The sequence below is a fragment of the Mandrillus leucophaeus genome, unplaced genomic scaffold (assembly GCF_000951045.1).
Source record: "Mandrillus leucophaeus isolate KB7577 unplaced genomic scaffold, Mleu.le_1.0 Scaffold747, whole genome shotgun sequence".
In the NCBI taxonomy this organism is placed as follows: domain Eukaryota; kingdom Metazoa; phylum Chordata; class Mammalia; order Primates; family Cercopithecidae; genus Mandrillus; species Mandrillus leucophaeus.
The window spans coordinates 541069-564507 of NW_012108108.1; the positions used below are offsets into that span (position 1 = coordinate 541069).

The 23439-nt window shown below is 47.2% G+C and overlaps 1 protein-coding gene and 1 long non-coding RNA gene across 3 annotated transcripts in view; one reads left to right on the top strand and one right to left on the bottom strand.

Moving 5' to 3' along the window:
* Nucleotides 1-23439, top strand: part of MARCH10 (membrane-associated ring finger (C3HC4) 10, E3 ubiquitin protein ligase) — a 112649-nt gene that overhangs the window by 83542 nt on the left and 5668 nt on the right. For both annotated transcript variants that reach the window (XM_011966122.1, XM_011966123.1), the window contains exons 8-10: nucleotides 4350-4516; nucleotides 6840-6949; nucleotides 18377-18490. In XM_011966122.1, the coding sequence (XP_011821512.1) occupies nucleotides 4350-4516; nucleotides 6840-6949; nucleotides 18377-18490 (391 nt within the window). The remainder of the gene's footprint in view (nucleotides 1-4349; nucleotides 4517-6839; nucleotides 6950-18376; nucleotides 18491-23439) is intronic.
* Nucleotides 1-23439, bottom strand: part of LOC105529071 — a 32864-nt gene that overhangs the window by 8684 nt on the left and 741 nt on the right. Inside the window, exon 2 of the long non-coding RNA XR_001004449.1 lies at nucleotides 22780-22956. This is a non-coding gene — a long non-coding RNA (uncharacterized LOC105529071). The remainder of the gene's footprint in view (nucleotides 1-22779; nucleotides 22957-23439) is intronic.

A 23439-nucleotide genomic window follows, 5' to 3' on the forward strand; every position in this document is an offset into this window, starting at 1 on the left:
TCTTTGTTACCCTCTTTTCAAAATTTTTTATTGCCCATCCTAATTTAATTATATTATGATCTCAGAAAATATGAACGGTATTTTTTGTGCCCTAATACATATTCAATACTTATAAATATGCTATGGCATTATAAAAGGTTGTACATTCCCTCTTCTCTCTTTGTTGGCATATATATATAAAATACATATGTTAAAATCCTTCAGGCCAGGCACGGTGGCTCACACCTATAATCCCAACCCTTTGAGAGGCCAAGGTGGGCAGATTCCTTGAGCTCAGTAATTCGACACCAGCCTGGGCAACATGGCAAAAGCCCGTCTCTACAAAAAATAAAAATAAAAAAATAGCCGGGGGTGGTGGCATGTGCCAGTGGTCCCGGCTACTTGAGAGGCTGAGGTGGGAGGATCACGTGAGCCCAGGAGGCGACAGAGGCTACAGTGAGCCAAGATCTTGCCACTGCACTCCGGCCTGGACAACAGAGTGAGACCCTGTCACAAAAACAAACAAACATAAAAAAACCCTTCATACTTTATTCTTTTCCATTGAGTTCGTCAATTTCTAAAAGAGATTGATTAAAATCCCCCAGTGTGATTTGGATTTGCCCATTCTCCTTTGCATGTATAAGAATTTTGCTTTTATTTCGTGCATTAAAGCTCATGGCTGATCTCTTCTTGGTGGATCGATCAATATCTAGCTTTAGACTTTTAGCCTGAATTATATTTTGTCTATTAATATTGTTTCACCTGGAATTTTTTATTTTGTTAATCACATTTTTTTAAATCCCCAGAAATCCTCCTTATCTCTCGTTGTTCCTTTTACATAGCAGCTGCCAATAGCCTCTGAATCCTCCTGAGAATTACCTCCTCCCTTCATTAAACAATTCATTTCCTCTAGAGTCAGCTGACTTATTTTCCTTGTCCCCTCTCATTCATGCTGGTGGTTTCCACATGTGACAGGTGGCCCCCAGTTGTTTTATGAAGGAAGGAATGGGTGGTTTAGTAGAGAGAGGTGGCCAGCATGCTGTCCCCAGCAATTGTGTGCTTTTTCTCCTCTGAGATCCACTTTCCTGAATGGGAGGTTTTTGTGTAATTGAATGTCATTCATGAACTTTTTGAAAAACTTTGACCTGTGGCCAGGCGCGTTGGCTCACTCCCCACAGTCCCAGTACTTTGGGAGGCTGAGACAGGATTGCTTGAGGCCAGAACTTTGAAACAAGTCCTAGCGACATAGGAGACCCTGTTTCTAAGAAAAAATTAGCTGGGTGTGGTGGCGTGCACCTGTGGTCACAGCTACTTGGGAGGCTGAGGTGGGAGGATCAATTGAACACAGGAGCTCGAGGTTGCAGTGAGCTATGATTGCCACTGGGCATCAGAGTGAGACCTGTCTCTAACAAAACAAAAAACTTTGACCTTTATGGAGAGTTCCCTTTCTTTGGAATACAATGACAGAATGTTCCCCTGGGAGAGGCACTGTGCTGCCTGCATCACAGGGTATCTGAAAGTGGGCAGCAGCTGGTCCCCTCGTGCTGAAGCAGTTTTTGAGTTCGTACCCTCCCATCCCCTGCACTGGTGCAGCCCAAGCCTGGAATTTCCCTGGGTCTGCCCTTCCCTTCTCGATGCTTCTGTGAGAATGCCTTGGTTTGCCATTTCCTTTCCTCTAGTCAATATCATCATATCTTCATCAACTTTCCAAGAATTCCTCATTATTTCTGGCCTGCTTGTTTTCCAGCACTATTGTGGATTCATTCTATTTAATTTTCTTTTTTTGTCTTTTTAAGAGATTTGTGTGGGAAAGGAGACTGATGGGGGTGCTTAGCCTGCTATCTTGAGCTAATCCTAAAAGCAGTCTCAATTCTGTAAAACAATATGTGCACAGAAGTAATACCAGAGGCTAGTACACCAAACGATATTTTTTTCTTTTCTTTTTTTGAGACAAGGTCTCGCTGTGTTGCCCAGGCTGGGCTTGAACTCCTGAGCTCAAGCCATCCTCCTGCCTCAGCTTCCCAAAGTGCTAGGATTACAGGTGTGCACCACTGTTCCCAGCCAGACTCAACTATTAACAAGCAGTTACTTTGGGGTATTGATTTTATGCTTGATTTTCCTTTTCTTTTCTGTGCTTTTCTGTCTCTTCTTCACTTTTATTTGTTAAAAAAAAAATTTTTTTTTGCAAAGTAAGGTAGCCAGTGGATCCCCACTTACACCTTTGAGAAGATGGAGGACCTTAAGTTAAGAGTCAGATATTTATCAACCATAACAAGTTCACCATAGAACCCTTCCTCCTCCTGTTGAGATCAGTGATCTTCAAACCTGCATGACCATCTTAACATTCAGGTTTCTGGACCCCAGATACTGAACCAGAACCTCTAAGGGTGGAGCCCAGGAATCTGTTTGTAAAATCTCTACTGGTGAACCCGATGGTCATTTATTTTCTATTGGAAACCACTGATTTAGAGCACTTGTTTCCAAATACAAATCCCTCGTACTTGCCTAAATTAAAAATCTTCTAGGTCAGGTGCTGTGGCTCACGCCTGTAATCCCAGCACTTTGAGAGACCAAGGCAGGCGGATCACCTGAGGTCAAGGGTTCGAGACCAGCCTGGCCAAAATGGTGAAACCCTATCTCTACTAAAAATACAAAAATTAGCCTGGTGTAGTGGTGGCGCCTGTAATCCCAGCTACTCAGGAGGCTGAGGCAGGAGAATCGCTTGAAGCCGGCAGAGGTTGCAATGAGCTGAGATTGAGCCACTGCACTCCAGCCTGGGTGACAGAGCGAGACTCCATCTCAAAACAAACAACAACAACAACAACAACAAATCTTCTACCACTTTTCTGCCTACCTTCTCAAACTTTCAAGGTCTCCCTCTAGTTTATCTTCACCAGTTGGAGCACTCACTCCCATATACACATGTTCTTCCTAATTACTTATGAAAATATGGAAACTATGTTGAAATGTATTAAAGTCTAAATGTTGAAAATGTCTAAGTTATTGAGAATGTCCATAATGGAAAACTATAATTCTGCTCCTTTACACTGAGCTGCTCTTTCATAGGGAAAAAGTCTTTCAAGAAACTGAGCATATATTTCTACATCCAGAGCAATGTCCGTTTCTTCCTCTTTTGATTTTAGTCTCTAGCCAGTTTCTTTCCCTTGACCAGACGGCCCCCAGTCCCACGAGGACTCGAAAGAAAATAGCCTTAGGCTTCTTAAAACCTCCCAACATAAACATCGACCAGCTATTCTTCACTCACCATTTATTAGACACAAATATCTTTCCTTACATTTTCATTAGTTCTTATCTTCATCAGATTCCAGCCGCGTACATTCTGGAATGCTGACGTCATTTGTTGGCATGTGTGGTGTTATTCGGGAGCTTGTGTCCAGGTTTATTGGTTCATCATTCACCTAAACCAACATCTATTAAGTGAACTCTGTGTGCAACACCTTGCCAGACACTAGATGTACTTTACAGTTTGCAGAACATGTTCCTCATCATCACGCACAGCCAGCCTGGCCACAACCCTGGGAAGCAGGTGGCAGTGGCGTTTATCACCATGACCCTCATTGTACAGACCCCCAGTGTACATTGTACAGGAGACAGGGTCTTGGGAAGATTAAGGAACTTATCCAACGTCACACAACTGACAAGTTTCAGAGGCTGGCCTCAAACCCAGGCCCCCTGACCACGAATCCTATGCACTCACCAGTATGCCACCCCCACCAACTTCCTATGGCAGGGAGAGGGGCTCGTGGCCTTGACTGCAGTTTGGAAATGATTCTGTAGCCATATCCCTTTACCTCTTGATTTATGGTGGCCGTGCTGGTCTTCCAGGTCAGCTCACACGTACCGACAATTGCAAAGAAGCCTGTTACAAGAATCTGTGCCTCGGCCAGTCCCAGTGGCTCACACCTAGAATCCCAGCACTTTGGGAGGCCAAGGCATGTGGATCACTTCAGCCCAGGAGTTCAAGACCAGTCTGGGCAACATAGTGAGACTACATCTCTACAAAATAATTTTTAAAATAGCCAGGTGTGGTGGCATGCACCTGTAATCCCAGCTTCTTGGGAGGCTGAAGTGGGAGGATCACCTGAGCCTGAGGAGGTTGAGGCTGCAGTGGGCCAAGATTGTGCCACTGCACTCCGGCCTGGGCAACAGAGTGAGACTCTGTTTCAAAAAAAAAAAAAAAAAAAGAGGATTTGTGCCTTTATTATTAAAAACCATCTCAGTAGGGTCAGAGGGGGCAGTGGGTGAGTGCCAGGAGCCCTCTTCCTTTACTGCCAATGCCCTGGGAACTGGTATTTGTAGAAACTGTAAACATGTAGCCTCCTGGTCACGAGGGCTTATTTTCCATTTAGTCTCCTGGAGGAGGACTCCGAGGAGGAGGGAGACTTGTGTCGCATCTGTCAGATAGCCGGGGGTTCCCCAAGCAACCCCCTCCTGGAGCCTTGTGGCTGTGTGGGAAGCCTGCGGTTTGTTCATCAAGAGTGCCTGAAAAAGTGGCTGAAAGTGAAAATAACATCAGGTAGGTGGGGAAGGAAGTGCAGCGAACGTGCCACGACATGTAATTAACACGAGGCACCACGGTGTGGGCCTCGGAACCTTGTCATCAGCTCACTCTCCTCCGCAGAACAGCGACTCAGGGACATGTGGCTGAGCTCCGCATTCTTGCTTATAAGAACTGTCTTTATGGGAGGGAGTTGTGTTTTTTTATTTGTTTGTTTGTTTTTTGTTATTTTTTTAATCTGAGAAAATACTTCTGGAAACAAATACTATTGAATTCTACCTCTGCTTGAGGCTTGAGCAAAGATGCTAAGATCGCCTCTCAGGAGGAAGGAAATAGAAGAAGCGGGTCAGTGGTGGCAGCTCAGCAGACACACAGTAGCCATGCCCAGCTAGCAGATACTCAGCAAAATACTTCAGAAGGTCCCTCATGAGAGACCCCCAGCATACGCATGCTACTTCCTTTTATTTGGGGGTCACCTAAGAAACTAAACAAAGCTGCCTTTTAGCAATAGGGATAAGAGCGTTGATCTGATTGTCTAGAACCATATGAGATAAATTCCCACGTGCGGATTTTGTCAGCTCCCTAGCATCTTATAACTGGGTGTGCAGCCCCTTCTCAACTCCCTGAGCAGGTTATAACCTAAATACAACCACATCGGTAGGTCAGCTGTAGTTTTCTGGGCAGAGAACAGAAGATTTCTTTAAGGCATGGCTTTAGGAATGAGATCAACTTTAACCAAAAAAAAAAAAAAAAAAAAGCATGGAACGTCAGTGCAAAGAGCAAGTTGATCAGAAAATAGCTGTGACTTCTTTCAGACACACCTCTCTGAAAACGTGTCACCCCACAGCCAGATCCTATTTCTCCCCCTCTTCCATATCCTTCTCCTTAGCCGTCACTATTCCAGGCTGCGGGGAGACTTAGAGCTTTATTCTATCCTCATGAGATGTTGCCACGCCCCCTCACCAAGAACAGCACACCATGGAATCAGAACGAACACGTGGGGTAATCATATTACTGTCTCACCCATGCAGCCCAGTTTATGCAACTTCCCTAGCATAAGAAATGTAAGTCCACTGATCGAGAAGCTTAAATGCATATCCATATAATGAGCAAAGTATTCAGTCCTTCAGAGAGGGAAGAAACGAGTGGATTTTGGTTAACAACTCTGCCATGCAATCCTTTATCTTCCTAGAAATTTAGGCCAATTAACATCTAACACAGAAAAAGTTACCCATGAAACATGTCATGAAAATGCTGCTATGCTCATAAATGTCAATGCTTGTATGGATGTGTTCAGTAGGATTCGATCAGAAGACACATGGGACATTCGGTAGCCTAAAGCGTTACTGAATGATGCTAAAAAAAAAAAAAAAAAAGTCAAGGAAACAAAATGCAGATAAGGGATTACTTACTGTTCATCCCTGCCCTTTGAAAGTCTCTATTATTTACTGTTTCTTTATATCCCCAGTGGGGAAATAGAATAGGGGTATGAAACTGCACAAGCCCTATTTTTACCAAACACATGCAGGTAACTAATAGGTCTTCTATTTTCTAATGCATAAAATAAACACCAGTACATCATTAGTCAAAAGCCGCAACTAAGGGGGGACAAAAGACCTGTCTGACTGAATGTTTGCTTAGACATAACAGCCCAGTTCTGCATCTTCCACTTTCGCTTTGGGGAGTAGGATAAAAACGCTGATGTAGAATGCCTGTTTTTATAAAAACAGCAACAAAGGAAGCCTTCTCATATTTCTTTTCCCAGATGAGTCTGAGCTCAGGTTGATGAGCTGGCCGCAGGGACTCCTGTAACTAGCGCCCACACCTGGCCCCTCGCTCCCTCACTGTTCTCAGGTGGGAATGTTACCTGGCAGGAGCAAAAGCAGATTTTTAAGCCATTGATCGAGAATAGCTTCTACCATCTATTTTGGTCCTCACTAATTTACTTACTTGGACCTGTGTTGGGTCTGCAAGAAAAAAGAAAAGCCGAATATTCACTCTTTTTACAAACACCTGTGTTACAGACCCTTAGCCTCTCTGCAGCAATTCCAAGTTTATGAACCATCATGTTTATATTTAAATAGAAAGCAAGATCTGCTATTTAAAAGTCATGGGAATTTCACTTCTATGAAGCTTGCATAATGGATGACTACAAAGGAAATTTTTCAGCTCTCAGATTCAAGGTCATGTTCTACAGAAGACGGCTGGCTTTAAAGGAAGGTCACTCAAGCTCAGAATTCATAACACACACAAGTTCACTCTCCAAGTATCACCTGTCCAAAGTGCTAACACACACAGACCCATGGTTATATGTACATATAATTCTTTTATCCAATTTAAGGAGCAGATCTTGGTGCCGTGAAGACCTGTGAGATGTGTAAGCAAGGCCTGCTGGTTGACCTGGGTGACTTTAACATGATTGAGTTCTACCAGAAGCACCAGCAATCTCAGGTAAGAAATGTGGCCACTCTGCCTCCACGGGCTAAAGTATGTTGGAGGGGCAGGGTGAGAAGACATTCCCTTTTCTCCCTGATCTAAGAAATGTAGAAGGTCTCTGCTGGCAGGAGTCTGACAATATCCATTTAGCTTACTTCTCTGAGAAGACCTGCCACTAAATTGGAGTATTAGAGAGCTGAAAAGCCTTTTTGTTTTTTTGAGATGGAGTCTCACTCTGTCGCCCAGGCTGGAGTACAGTGGTGCGATCTCGGCTCGCTGCAACTTCCGCCTCCCAGGTTCAAGCGATCCTCCCGCCTCAGCCTCCTGAGTAGCTGGGATTACAGGCGTGTGCCACCACGCCCAGCTAATTTTTGTATTTTTAGTAGAGATGGGGTTTCTCCATGTTGGCCAGCCTAGTCTCGAACTCCTGACCTCAAGTGATCTGCCTGCCTCCACCTCCCAGAGTGCTATGATTACAGGCGTGAGCCACTGCACCTGGCCGAGAGTTGGAAGTCTCATTTGTCCCGGGTTGAGTTTGCCCTGCTGTTGGGGACAAAAGCAAGACGCATTAGTGGGCAACTGGACACAGAGAAATACCAAAAAATTCTGGCAAGCTCCACACCCACATTTGCAGAAGTAATTTAATAACAAGAGAGAGAAAAAAAAAATCAGGGTCTTGGAGGAAATGGCCCCTAATTTAAATATCAAGCAACCCTGTGATAAGAAGGAACTGCTTTACATAGGACTGATAAACATGAGGTGAATGCCTACTGGCTGATCTTTACCACCTAGTGAATTAACTCACCTAGGGTATTTGGACTGCATTTCTAATATTGTAAAAAAGTTAGTTACCCTCAGGTGGGAAGTTGATTTATGCCTGAGATAACAGTTAATCACCCGATTCTCAGGCAAACAGTCTTCCATTTAGAGCTGTTAGGTTGGTGCAAAAGTAACTGCAGTTTTGCCACTTTCATTGGCAATATCCACAATTACTTCTGCACCAACCTAATACTATTTTGTTCAGTATAGAAGTCACAAGCCACTTGTGGCTAATGAACAGGTGGCTTGTTCTAATCAACATATCCTGTAACATACACACCAAATTTCAAAGACACAGTACCAAAAAAAATACAAAGGGTAATATATCACCTAATTTTAAACACACACCAAGTTTCAAAGACTTAGTACACTTTCCAGTTCAGTATGTAAAGAGCTTGAAGTGGTCACTTCCTTTTAACAACAAGTAAAAAGCTGAATAAAGTGCAAAATCAACAACCCTTCTTAGATCCATAAGAGAAGTGAGGTCACAGAGCAAATCACTGCCACTAAAATTGGAGAGACAGGGAGATAGAATCAGTAATCCCAGCACTTTGGGAGGTCAAGGTGGGCGGATCACTTGAGGTCGGAAGTTTGAGGCCAACGTGGCCAACACAGCAAAACCCCATCTCTACTAAAAATACAAAAATCAGCTGGGCGTGGTGGCGCATGCCTGTAATCCCAGCTACTCAGAAGGCTGAGGCTTGAGAATCACTTGAACCTAGGAGGCGGAGGATGCAGTGAGCCGAGATCGCACCATTGCACTCCAGCCTGGGCGACAGAGTGAGATTCCATCTCAAAAAAACAAAAACAAAAATAAAACAAAACAAAAGAAAAAAACCAATCACAACTTACCGGAGCAGAGACTCCTGAGCAGAAAGCTCTGTGGAAACCAGTGCTGGACAAGTAACCTTAAGCTGTAGTTAATGAACTGCGGAGGCTCAGTGTAGACAAGTCTGAGAGTCAGAAACTCCAGGGGGACCCCGTCATAGGGGTATCCCCACCCCTCGGTGAGGTTTCTATCCAGGAGTGCAAGCGGGTGCTTACAGTGAATAGCAGAGAAAAATTCCTTCATGCTTCCAGCAGGGGGAGGGGGAAGTAACCATTTTGGTGTAAGCCAGAGCTTTCTGTTCTTCCTAACAAAGTCTGCCCTCAGGAAAAACTATTTAACCAGAGCCTAACCTTTGGAGCTTTTATCAGAGCCCCATACCGAACTGGAAGAAGGGAAATACTCAACTCCAACCCTCTCCAGCCATCTTGTCCCACCTAAGGTGGGAGGGGGAGGATAGAGAAACTGAGAGGCACTTGTGAAATTCACAGTCCAGAGGCCCAGGCTCACTCAGACTGGGACCTAGAATCTCAAAGGACTCTAGCACACTTCCCCTCTCCCCACACCTCACCACCACACGGCTAACAACCCATTTATAGCAGTTCCTTTTACCCAGTACATCACGTCTGGTTACCAAGAACAAATTACAAGGCATACTCAAAGGTGAAAAGCAGAGTTTGAAGAAACAGAGCAAACACCAGAACCAGACTCCGATGTGGCAGGGATGTTGGAATTACCAGCCCAGGAATGTAAAACACTATGATTAATATGCTAAGAACTGTAACAGGTAAAATAGACAGCACTCAAGAACAGATGGGCAGTGTACACAGAAAGATGGAAATTCTAAGAAAGAAAAAAATCATAGAGATGAAAAACACTAACAAATGAAGAATGCCTTTGATGGGCTTATTAGTAGACTGGATACAACTGAGGAAAGAATCTTTGGCTGGGCGTGGTGGCTCATGCCTGTAATCCCAGCACTTTGGGAGGCCAAGACGGGTGGATCACGAGGTCAGGAGATGAGACCATCCTGGCTAACATGGTGAAACCCTGTCTCTACTAAAACATAGAAAAAATTAGCCAGGCATGGTGGTAGGCACTTGTGGTCCCAGCTACTCAGGAGACTGAGGCAGGAGAATGGCTTGAACCCGGGAGGCAGAGCTTGCAGTGAGCCGAGATCACGCCACTGCACTCCAGCCTGGGCGACAGAGCAAGACTCTGTCTCAAAAAAAAAAAAAAAAAGAATCTTTGAGCTTAAGGCTATCCCAATAGAAACTGCCCAAAATGGAAAAACAGAACAAAGATTGGGGAAAAAAAGAAAAGAAAACACAGCAGGATATGCAAGAACTTATGAGACAACGATCCAAAAGGTGCAATAGACACACCATGGGAATACCCAGAAGGAGAATAAAGAGAGAAAGGAACAGAGAAATATTTGAAGCAATAATGATTGAGAATTTCCCCCAAATTAATGTCAGACACCAAATCACAAATCCAGGAAGCTCAGAGAACACCAAACAAGATAAATGCAAAACCCCATCACCATGACATATCATATTTAAAATGGAAAAAAAAAATCAAAGATGAAGAAAAAAACCTGTAAGAGGCCAGAGGGGAAAAACACCTTCCCTAAAGAGGAGTAAAGGTAAGAATGACATCTGACTTCCCAGAAAGCAAGGAGAGAGAGAAAGAAAATATTTAAAGTGTTCAAAGAAAAAACTGAACAACCTAGATTTCTCTACCCTGCAAAATTATCCTTCAAGAACATAGGAGAAATAAAGATTTTCTCAGGCAAATAGTTAATGCCAAAAAAAGTAAAATATCAAAAAAAAAAAAAAGTAAAAATTACATACGGAAATGATCATTTGAAAATATTGTTAATAAATTATATTGTTAAAATTAATTTCACCAGTTTCTTTTTACTTCTTTAATGTGGCTACTAGAAATTTTAAAATTACATCTGTGATGTGCGTTTGTACTTCTGAGTGTATTCTATTGGATGGGGCTGATCTGGAAGGTGATTTCCACATTATAAGCAGTCAATAAATATTGACCAGACCTTTTTTTTGGCCAACGTTTTGACAGTTAAGTCAAAATGATTTGTGTGAGTCTGGGCAATTCTGCAGTTTCCTTGTGTAAATTTTTAAGGGTGTAGACCAAAGAACAAAATACTGACAAGAATGAAGGATATTTGAAGAGTTCAATGAGTAAGTTAGGGCATAATGCCACAGCAGCATTATAGAGGTTAGGTATCAGGAGGTTAGAGAAAGAAAAGGAAAAAAGAGAAAAGACAGGAAGAGAAGGGAGGGCAGGGAAGGGGAGAGGAGAAGGGCTTCTTGAGAAATAAATAGTGTTTTGAGGCCTGAAGGTCTCACATCACTGCATCATAACCACCAGGCACTAAGATCTGAGACGATAAACAGAGCGACTCACATTCCTGGACGCTGAGCATGTGGGAGGCGAAATACTGAAAGAAACCAGAACCTCTCAGTGCCTGAGGTCAGGTGCCAGCCAGGGCGCCGACAGGTTCATCTCAAGAAATAGATCATTTTGGGCAATGGAGCCTGCCAAATCTCCTAAGGAGGACGTGTTCACATGAGGATGGGTCACCCAGAATACTGTCTATCAGAGCAATCTACAGACATCACAAACACCATGCAGCCCAGGGGAATGCCTTGCCTAGAAAAGACCCCTTTTGGCCCCAAGCCTTTCCACATGGTTCTCCCTCTGCCAAGCTGCTGCCACCATCTAATGTCCTTTATCAATGGTATTTATAGAACTGACCCAGCAGCAGCGCATTTTTCCATCCGTACTAAGATGTGTGCACTCATGTAGTCTGAGGCCGCGTGTCCCACTGAAAAGCCTACCAGCTTCGATTAAGATCTCAATCTAAACCCTACTCTCTTCCCCAGAGTGGCCTCATGACCTTGAGGAAACTATGGCAACTCTCTGGACCTCAGCTCTCTCATCTGTAGAAGGTGAGAGATGTTAACTCACACCTCACAGGTTTGGATGTAGGAAAAGACTTGAGTACATCACCTCATAGACAGAGTGTGTGCAGAGAAGGCTCCACGCACGAGAATTGTCAGATTACAGCTGTAGAGACGCTCAACTAACTTGGCACTCAGGGGAGAAAGCTAAGTGCACCAATGACTGGCCTCGAGTCCATCAGTGATGGACCAACCCAACCGGGTCACATCCATATCCTCAGCCCCACCGCACCCTCCGAGTTGAGATAACTGGCTACAAGCACCTTCTAGAACGAACTATAACAGTAATTGTATCAGCCAGGATCTGGTTGGAAGAGATGGTGGCACAGTCAAAAGGGGCAAGTGAAGAAGGCAGAAGGGAAGAGGGAAATGTGGGCAGCAAAAGAAAGCAGCAAGGAACGAGGAGGTGTCCTGGGACTAGCAGTGTGGCCAGGATCATGAGCACTGTAGCTAAGGGACAGCCACCAGCAGCCTGGGGCCTTCAGCAGAAGACAGCAACCACTGTCACACCACACCCAGCAGAGAGGGACCGGGGAAGAGACACCCAGCTTCTCCCTCCTCTGCCCTTGGGTCTCCTGCCGGGGCCTCCCATGTGCCAAACCCAGTGGGATGCCAGAGGGCAAGGGAGCCCGGCTGGGGAAAGCCATGGGGCTGACCCCTGGGCCACAGAGCAGGAGGGGCACAGATCTGCAGGGGAAACAGAAAGCATCCAGCACAGTCACTGCTCCACGTGGAAGCAGGAATGATTTTAAATTTGTTTCAGTGAGAACTTCACAGGCCATCAGAGCCTTTTGGAAATGCCCACATTATCATCCCAGGTGGCATCTAGGCTGCTAGGCCTGCCCTGTGGGGAGAGCAGGTCATAGCACGGGCAGCTGCTGTCTGACGGCGGCTGAGGGCTCACACCTCACTGCAGTCCCGACTGTCCCCATGACCTGCTGGGAATTCATAGTGCCTGTCTGCTCACAGCCTGGGCGAAACCCCAGACCCCAGGGGGACCGACTTGGACGAATTCTGAAGCTCACCATGGATAAAGACTGAAGCAACTGTTGTTGAACACAAAGATATCTACAATATCACTGAACCTCAGCTCATCCCCAAGGCGCAGCGAGCCCACTGAGGGGACAAGCCCAGCTGCGGGGGGCCGTCAGTCTGGCCATGGAGGTGTTGTGGACACCTGTGCCTTGTGTGCCTGGTCCCTTCCCCTCACTCCCAAACCTGGCTCACCAGGGCCTCCTGGCCACCCCCCACTGCTTGTTCTTGGCAAATGGGTTCCCTTCCGGAGAAGTGGCACCACTTTCTACGTGTACAAGTCTGGACATGTACCAAAAAGAGGGCAAAACCAAAAGAAACCTAGAACTGCCTTCAGCTCAGCCTGGTTCTCCCTTGACCTCAAACTGACTGACTAGTGAACTGACTGTTTTTCTTATATATTTTCCCACTTAGAACATTTTTTTGTTTTTGTTTTTGTTTAATTACAAAAACCATACAAAAATTTCTTATAATTTACCACCCAAAATGACAACTTCTAACATTTAGCTGCAGGTCGTTTTTTCTATTAAAATGGTGATACCCAGGCCCAACCCAGGTCTAACCCCAGCTCTAGGATGGGGCCAGGGTCCCTCGTGGGTTCAAGGGATCCTCCTGCCTCAGCCTCCTAAGTAGCTGGGTCCACAGGTGTGTACCACCACAGCATGCTTTTTTTTTTTTTTTTTTTTTTGAGAGATGGGGTCTGTCCCACTTTGTTGCCCAGGCTGGTCTCAAAATCTTGGGCTCAAGTGATCTTCCCACCTTGGCCTCCCTCCCGAAGTGCTGGGATTATAGGTGTGAGCCACCACACCCAGCCAGTTTAACTAACTTTTCAAATACTTACTGAACACCTGCTGCCTGTGAGCTACTGTGCTGGAAATGCTGCCGGTACCCAAGACCTGGAGGGGGTACAACCAGCAGCAAACACTGGAGTGAGCGATCCCTGCGGGTGGAGGTCAGAACGAGGACCGTGCAGGCCGCGGGGGGAGCAGCTGTGGGGCTCCGACTTGCTCTCTGAACCAGAGAAGGCCCTTCTGAAGAAGAGATGTTTAAAAGCGGAAGGAAAGAGAGGAGCGGGCCTTCTATCCACGGGCCCTTGGAGTGAAGTCTGTGACATCTGGGATGGACGCCTCACCTGGGACCTGAGCACAGATCAGAGCGTGTCCTGTAGTTGCCCAGTCAGCACTGTCGGTGGCCTCTGAGGGTGTGAAGGGGCCGCCATCAGAGCACGTTTTTCTACCTTAGTTCTGTACTTCTGGTGGGAGCAGGGCAGATGCCGCTCACAGGCGCTAAAAGGGCTCCAGTACGGGCCCCAAGGTCAAGGCCTGCTACCAGGCCTCAAGCGGCTAGATTAGGAACTCCTACAAGCATCTGGAGAGGGGATCATTAGACAAGAGCAGCTGTGGGGCCCCAGGGACCTGGCGGTTTCATCTCAGGTCTGTCAGGGCCTGGGGCAGTACAGCCCTCCCTTCCCCTGCCTCTTCCGGTAGTGCCATGTGTGAGGCCGGCCTACATTTGCTCCTGTGGGCGTCGGCTGTTGCCTGGAAGCAGGACTCATATTGGATTCTAGCGGGGCGCTCGGATTTGGGGTGGAGGGCAGAACTCCTGGATAGCAGCATGCGGCGATCCAAATAACATTCCAGCCTCCAAAATGGATGAGGAGAAAACAGGTTTAAGGAAAGTTTAAGTCACAGGTTACACACTCAAATACCATAGAGCCCAGGCAGGCAACAAATGATGGTAATCTTCTAGGTATCCTGCCACTGGGCATGGTGGCATTTGTGGCAAAATGAAAAGCGCTCTCCCCAACTAAAGATGGTCGTGCTCTTCTTTTCTACCTTCCTTCTTGCTTCCTTCCATCCAACCAGAGCACATCCACAGGCCAGATTCAGCTTAGCAGCTACCAAGTGCTCACCCTTAGTTTAGAACAGTGGTTCTCAAAAATGGGTGATCCCCAAACCAGTAGCATTAGCATCACCTGGGAACTTGTCAGAAGGACACATTCTTGGGCTCCACTCCAGTCCAACTGAATCAGAACTGCAGGGAAGAAAGGAGGAGCAGTGAAGCCGGGCACAGTGGCTCACGCCTGTAATCCCAACACTTTGAAAGGCCGAGGCTGGTAGATCACTTGGGGTCAGGAGTTCGAGACCAGCCTGGCCAACATGGTGAAACCCCATCTCTACTAAAAATACAAAAATTAGCTGGGCGTGGTGGCGGGTACCTGTAATCCCAGCTACTCGGGAGGCTGAGGCAGGAGAATCCTTAAACCTGGGAGGCGGAGGTTGCAGTGAGCCCAGATAACACCATTGCACTCCAGCCTGGGTGACAGAGTGAGACTCTGTCTCAAAAAAAAGAGGAGAAGGGGGAGGAGAGAGGAGGGGAGGGGAGGGGAGGGGACTGCCTAGCAACTGTGTTTGAAAAGGGCTGCTCAGCATTTCTGATGCACGTTAAAGCTGGAGCCACTAGATTCAAACGTTGTGGCTGAATGGGTCACTGTCTGATCCATCACAATTTTGCATTTTTTTCTCATTACTTCATCTGTGCATATATTTATAGAGCATGCACAGTATACCAGGCATTGGGCCAGGCACTAGGAGTCAGGAGCAAACAAGACAGATGCAGGCCTTGCTCTCACAGATCTTACGCCCAGACAATTTACCTGGAATCCTGTCTTTAAATCTGGCCTCTTGTAGGATGTGTTTTTTTTGTGAGATCCCATATATTAGCTTACTTTACTACCATGCTTTGGGGAAACAGGCAGAACAGAGGTTACTTCTCCTCCATTAGAAGTTGAGTCACTTTGGCCCTGCACAGTTAAAACTCTGCCTAAAGTCACAGTGTCCAGTGGCCCTACACTGCCCACCTCAGCCGGAAGCACTTTCCAAGTAAGGCGCACTCCAGGGGCCCTTGCTCACTGTGCGTTGGAACACACCCCTGCCGTCCTTGCTCTGCCACACAGGAGAGTCTCAGTGGGCCTCAGGCTGTCATTGCTCTGAAGCACAGGCCTGGCCTGGCTCCATCTCAGCCAAGGACAGATGTCCTCAGACACACACAGTCACCTAATCACCCTTATACCTGGGAGCACTGTTGAACATATCTGAAGACTTGATAGAACGTTCAGCCAGGCCGTCAGCTTCTTTAAGTGGAATGTATTGAGGATTTCCACCAGTAGCAAGTCTCTTGGCCTAAATGAATATTAGCAAAATAGAGAAAACAACTGGCAGGTGGGCTGAGATCTCCAGAGCGCTTGTGCACTGTTTCACATGCCTTCTCCTTTTTAATGTCCCCGTCCCCTCCTATTAATGCCACCCCCATTCCCTTCAGTCTGGCACACAAAGGGAACTCCACGTGGGAGTCAAAGTGTGACGTGATTGGGACAAGGAAGGAGTGGATCGGCCGTAGCTCCCGTAAGCACTGCTCCAAAACCTCGTTCATTTGGCCCTGGCCGGCCAAGTGCGGTGGAACTCTCTGAGTTAACAAATGCCTCCCACTTGTAGCTCAGGAGTATAAAGGCTGATTCGGAGTTGACTGTCACACGCCTGCTCTGACTGGTGGGCTGAGCCCCTTTGTCGAGCATCACCAGCTCTGCAAAGGGCGCACATAAAGGAACCGAGCCGGCGAGATTGATGGCGCCGTGTGACAGGTTCCCTCCCACAGACCAGAGAAGAGACACAATCTGCTAGAAGTGACTTTTCAAATTATCTGCAGAAAACATTAGTGGATATTTTCCCATCTGCATGCCTCTGGGCCTTATTGAGTCATAAAAAGTAAATGATTTCCCTGAATGCTTTGACAAACCTGATAGTTCCAAGCCATTTTCTAGCTGATTGATTTGCCATTATGCATCTGAGTGTCTCGAGGATAAAAGCTGGCTGGCAAAGAGCACTGGTGAGAGAACCACTGGTAGCTTTTGCAGGAGGAAGCCGGGGCTGAGGAAAACAAACAAGGGCCAAGGCTTGGTTGGTGAGGAGGAGCTAAAAGCCAGGTGAGAAAGGATTCTCAGAAGATGTGGTTGGCGAGACAGTTGGAGGCAGGCACAGACTCATGGGGAGGGCAGGAGGCGGCAAAATTAAAACAGAAAAAGTGGCTGGGCAGGGTGGCTCATGCCTGTAATCCCAGCACTTTGGGAGGCCAAGTCAGGTGGATCACCTGAGGTCAGGAGTTCGAGACCAGCCTGGCCAACATGATGAAACCACATCTCTACTAAAGATACAAAAATTAGCTGGGCGTGGTGGTGCACGCCTGTAATCCCAGCTACTCGGGAGGCTGAGGCAGGAGAATTGCTTGAACCTGGGAGGCAGAGGTTGCAGTGAGCGGAGATCGCACCATTGCACTCCAGCCTGGACAACAGAGCAAGACTCCGTCTCAAAAATAAAATAAATAAAACAGAAAAAGTGAAAACAAGCAACTTGTTCTCTGCTCGCCCTAGGCCAAGGTCAGCAGAGCACAAAAAAAGTACGACCAAAGGCTAAAAATAGGAGGCTAACCGCTAAGGACAGAGGATTGGGGCCTTCGAAGATGAATCTGTAGAATGGTGGAGAGGCCTGCAGCGGTGACCTCAGGGCCAGCTGTCACCAAGATCCAGAGTTGGCCCTGATTCAGAAGGAAGAGCACATCAATCCTTCCTCAACTTCTGTGCCTTTTCTGGCAGCTGCTTGGTCCTGGGAGAGGTGGGTTCTGTGCCAACCTCCTGAGCTGCGCTGGATCTAATGAGAACGGGGAGATGTGGCACCTGCGCTGCTGCAGGAGGGAGGCAGCCAAGACACTGAGCGCTCACTGTGTCATTCATGCCCACGCTTCGTTATCCTGGACCGACAGAGTCACAGTTGCAACCTTTCCCAAAGGTGACAGAAGGGGCCATGCCCTCTGCTGGGGACTCCAGTCCCCGGGGGCTGGGTGGCTTTGTGAGCACCGCCTGGCCCATCCCAAGACCCCCACTCAGGGGAAAGACGGGGACTGAAAGGGCCTTCCCCTCCTTCCCCTATAGAGGGATAGGAGTAGTTGTTACTAACACCGCTGATTTGTGGAAGGTCTGTGAAAGGTCTAGAGTGAGCACAGCCACTCTTTGCAGCAAAGCCAAAATGCTGAGGACAGAGAAGCACCATGGCCAGCCAGACCATCACATCCTCCCTGTGTAGCGCCTGTTCTGAGCACGAGCAAGAGAAACGAAACACAGCCCACTCCTCAAGAAAAAGCGGAAACGTTAAGTGCAAAAGGTGGTATGCAAGATCAAGACGAATGCTTAGGGACTGGGGAGCAAAGGAATGACAGGGGCAAGCAAGGCTCCTCAGGAAGCCTTCCACAAGGGGACATCTGTGACTGCTGAGAACGTTATAGACACGGCCTGGTGCATCTCTGTTGTAGCACATCCAGCTTGTACTGGAGCTGTTTACGGATGAAGTTCTCTCCCCCACACCAGGTGATGGCATCCCAGCAGGGAGTTCTGAGGCTTGTTGCCCTGTGTTCCCCACAACATCCAGCTCAAGGCTTTGCATACATAACTGCTCAATAAATGTGGAATGGGATTGAGCCTGGAAAATGGAACTTTCTCAAAGCATCCTCCACTAGCTAGTAAAAAATCCCAGGGGAGTGACGGCCCTGGCCTCTACCCTGGATCTCCTCCTGCTCTGTCTTCCGGTCCCCAAGAGCAGGCCTTGCCTTGGAGCTTGGGCTCTGGTCCCAGTTCTTGTCACCTCTTAGCCTTGTTACCCTGCACCCCACAATTTAGACCATGACTATTTTACAGATGAACTGAAGAGCTTTCTTTTCCATTTGTAGGCACAAAACGAGCTGATGAATTCAGGCTTGTACCTGGTGCTGCTGCTTCACCTCTATGAGCAGAGGTTTGCAGAACTCATGAGGCTCAATCACAACCAGGTGGAAAGAGAGAGGGTAAGTCTGGCTGTGACCCAGAGCTGCCCGGTGGCAGCCCTGAAAACCCTGCAGTGCTGTTTATTAGATGTGCAAGCTGTTGAGGTCCTCAGTCACTTGGGAGGATATGGGACTGTCATTGTTAGGACTAAGATTTAGCAGCTGCTAAATGTATATACGGTGACCCTCTGGCTGAAAAGTAAGTGATGATCATATAATTGCTTATTATTGAACATGAGTAGTAATTAAATGGTCATCAATGGTCATATAAGTGAGTGAGTCTCTAGGGATATTTGCCCCCCAAAACTAGAGGACAGCAAGGATGCAGGGGCTGGTTGTGTATTATGTGTGGGCACCCCCAATGCCTGAACATGGAGGACCTGTGAAAAAGAGGGACCTGGCTGGGTGTGATGGCTCATGCCTATAATCCCAGTGCTTTGCGAGGCCGAACTAGGAGGATCACTTGAGTCCAGGAATTTGAGACCAGCCTGGGCAACACAGCGAGACCCCATCTCTACAAAAATGAAAATATATATTAGAAAGAAAAAGAGGAATCTTCCCCACAAGAGACTGCCTGGGCCCCCAGGACATGTTATGCCAGTGTATGTACCCATTGAAAGAGACAGGCTGCCAAGAAATAAAGATGATGATAGTGGCACCATTTGTCATTAGAGAAGATGATATATTTATCAAGAGTGATCATCTGTGGCTGCCCTTTCTTCAGCAGAACTGGGGCTCTCCAGGAGACCCCATGGTGTGCAGGGAGAAGCCTAGTCCTCCTCCTAACTGGAGCCTGGCCTTAACAAAGTCAACCCAAATGAGGGAGTTGGACGGGTCCACCTCTGCAGTGTCGTAGTACACTTGGTCATTGTCAAATCAGCACCTTGAGCCTCAAGGGACTTCCCGCTTTGTCAAATGCCTCTCTGTGCCTGGCCAGGCAGGGGCACTGTGAGGACAGGTTACCACCCTTACCCCTAAGGTCATGCCAGGGGCTGGTCTGCTGACAGTGTTTTGGATCCCAGGATCCTCAAGGGGTACCTTGAGCCTTGGCTCTTGACCTCTGGCTTAGCTCTGGACCTTGAGGCTTGGCTCTGGACCTCTGCTCATGTCAGAAGGTCATGACTAGAAAGTGAGCCAGTGTGGCAGTAGACAAGCCAGATGGTGCCACAAGGCAGTTTTAATGACACTGCCACCCCATCCTGTACACCTTTCTTTCTTTTTATTTTCTTCTTTCCTCTCTTCCTCTCTCTCTCACTTTCTCCCCAGTCACTTCACATGGACAAGAGACACCTGCCATATGTCATTCTACATGTAATTCCTTACATGGCTGCAGACTCTGTATGACCATGGCCTGTTTCCATCCGTTTAGAGCCATCCCTATTTAAAATGCTAGGGCCAGGCGCGGTGGCTCACGCCTGTAATCCCAGCAATTTGGGAGGTCGAGCTGGGTGGATCACTTGAGGTCAGGAATTTGAGACCAACCTGGCCAACATGGTGAAACCCTGTCTCTACTAAAATTACAAAAAAATTAGCTGTGTGTGGTGGCACACGCCTGTAATCCCAGCTATTTGGGAGGTTGAGGCAGGAGAATCACTTGAACCCAGAAGACAGAGGTTGCAGTGAGCTGAGATTGTGCCACTGCACTCCAGCCTGGATGACAGAATGAGACTGTCTCAAAAAAAAAAAAAAAAAAAAAAAAAAAGTCAGTCATGAGAAACCTAGATTTTTTTTTTTTTTCTGGCTTACATTCTCTCCTTAGACCCTGAGCTCTCAATTAAGAAAACAGGCTGGGGCTCTGCCAAGACATCTCCTCAAGAATCTCACCCTCATTTTGACCCAGGCCTGTCCTTCCTAAACTCTTCCATAGTTTTAATGGTGACATAAATTTCTCAGAGAAATATATTTTTTAAAAAAGAAAAGTACTAGAAGCAGGAAATGATCCTTTGTTAACATTTCTGTAACCTTATTTTCATGATTCCACATCTTTTTAATGAACTTTTTATTGCACATTGAACTTCAAAGCATCCGGGGTTGATACAGGTTACAGATGGCCCTAAGAGCAGTGAGCCAATGCAAGCAGCATTAGCCACCAGGCCTGCAAAGCAAACATGACAAACGACAAACAGTACAACCCAACGGATGAAGACCAAAGCCCTAAAGCACTGCCTCTAAAGAAACTTCCAGTAAATCTGTCCTGGACTAGGAAGAAGTTGTACCAGGAGCAAGCTGGGAACCAGAGCAAAAAGTAGCAGGAGGGACCAGGGACACTATTCTGTCATCACAAGCTCACATGGAATTGGAGAAACCCTGAAATTGATCTCACACACTTAGACTACCAAGCAATAACAGGTACAGAACCAGTTAAGAGGCACCCAGGCCAGGTGCCGTTGACGCTGCAAGGTTGACACTGCAGTGAGCCATGATAGTGCCACCGCACTCCAGCCTGGGTGACAGAGCGAGACCCTGTTTTTAAAAAAAAAAAAAAAAAAAAAGGACACCCAAATGAAAGTAGGAAACAAACTGGCTCTTGTTAAATTCAACACTTCTTGATTTGCATCTCAGTAATTTCTTGTAGAAAACACTCAGAATCTGATAGTAACATTTAGCAAAAGAGAGGCACTAAGTTAGGAGAGAAGTCCTTCCCTCTCCTTTATCTACCAGAACTGTTGAACGAACTCACATTGTGTTTCTTGGTTGTGTCTCATGAAGAGACCTAGTGACGGATTCCTGTTTTTTTGTTTTGTTTTTTATTTTTTTGAGACAGAGTCTTGCTCTGTCACCCAGGCTATAATGCAGTGGCACAATCTCAGCTCACTGCAATGTCCGCCTCTGGGGTTCCAGTGATTCTTCTGCCTCAACCTCCTGAGTAGCTGGGATTATCGGTGTGCGCCACCTTGCCGGCTAATTTGTGTATTTTTAGTAGAGGCAGGGTTTCGCCACGTTGGTCAGGCTGGTCTGGAACTCCTAATCTCAGGTGATCCACCCACCTTGGCCTTCCAAAATGCTGGGATTACAGGTGTGAGCCACCGCACCTAGCTGACAAATGCCTCTTAATGGTGGTGATCATTTCTCATCCATTCGTGCACTGCCCTGTACCAGGTGCTGAGATGAGGATCAGGGAAACAAGCTGCTAGACACTAGACATGACGCCATGATATCCCTTTCCGTAAACAGCGTGTGAAGGAGTTGAAAAAGGAGACACATATTTATAAAACCAGGAACTAACTGGAAAGTAGCACCTGTGCAAGAGAACTAGTGGACCCAGTGAATTCTTAGAGGCTGTGAAATTGACAACATAAGCTCTTCCCTGGCTGGCGCTCCCTGGGGTTTCCTGCAATCCCATAAACAACTGGTCTCAGTGAAGTTGTGAGCTATTTGAATACAAAGCCAGGCCTTCTATGCCTGTCTCTCATAATGCTGGGCACACAGTGAGTCACATCTGACTGCTGACCATGTCCCTGGCACTACGGATGCCAGGAGCACTGAGTGTTTACAGACGTCCCAAGTGATTCTGCCAGATAAGGAAGTGGCCCGCGTGGGCTGGGGGCACTCATTAACAACTTGGGCATGGGAACCTTTATCTCTTTTGTATCTCACAGGCCTCCAGTGCCTAGAAAATGCCTAGTACCTAATAGGTGCTCAGTAACGTTCTGATGCACAGTCAACTACTGAATCAGAACCTACTTTTTCCAGGAGGCGAGTCCTGAGTTATGTTTTGGAGAAAGTGATGGTACAAAATTTGCAGAGAGAACAATATTCTAGGTAAAGGAATACTTCCAAGTTCAACATATATTATTTACTCAAAGATTTTCTTTCTCTTTTTGAGACAGGGTCTCACTCTGTTGCCCAGGCTGGAGTGCACTGGCGGGATGACAGCTCACTGTAGCTTGAATGCCTGGGCTCAAGGGATCCTCCCACCTCAGCCTCTGAGCAGCTGCAATGCGTCCACCACTACGCCTGGCTAATTTTTTTTTTTTTTTGTAGAGATGGGGTCTTGCTTACCCAGGCTGGTCTTGAATTCCTGGTCTCAAGAAATCCTCCCACCTCGGCCGCTATTCAAAGATTTTCTGCAAACCTACTATGTACTAGCCTCTAAACTAGATTCTGGGAATACAAAGATGATTAAGACACTCCTTTCCTAGAAGAGACTCAAGAGTCTGAGGGCAGAACACACATGTAACCAAGAGTATCCATAAATGTGCCTGTGTTGTAACGGAAGGTTGGGTCAGACGTGGGGAACACAGAGCAGTCGGATGAAATGGGGCACCGCCATTCTCACCCCCGTCTTCTGCCCCTCCTGTAGGACAGACCTCCAGCCCAGCTCTTCGGGGACACGTGCCAATGCTTCTGAGGCCTCGCTTTTCATCCAATCAGATTGTGCCCTTTGCAATCAGTGTTCCCACTTATTTGGGAGACTGGTGGCAAACCTGCTTCCATTACTGCCCTCATCAATGGATCCACTGTGGGGATGATGTTGACCCAGAATCCTGAAGGGTTTGGCAGATGGGCAAGGATAGGTGTGATGGGAGTATTCCATGCAGAGGGAAATGGAAACGCACAGAGACATGGAAAGACCTGCATGTTTGGGGAAAGTCAGGGAGGTGTGTGGCCAGGAAGGGCAGAGAAAGAGCCTAAGGTGCAGGCAGGGAGCGGGAAGGGTTTGTGAGTGGCTCTGGAGGCCATGGAACAGTTTCCAGCCTGGGATTGGCAGGCCAGGAGATGTGGGTTTTGCGGGGAGAACTTGGGCAGCCACACTGGAGGGGAAAGAAAACCGCTGGGAGGCTGCTGCAATGGCACGGGGTAATAAGGGGGACCGCGTGGGGAGCATCGGACATGGGAAGGATGGGTGGGTGTGGGGTGAGGGACAGGCTGGCAGAAGCACTGAATGCTCGCCTCTGCAAGTGGCCGGCAGGAAGCTGGCCTTTCCTCCCTTCAGGTGCTTGTTGGGGAGCATCTCCAGAGAAGACAAG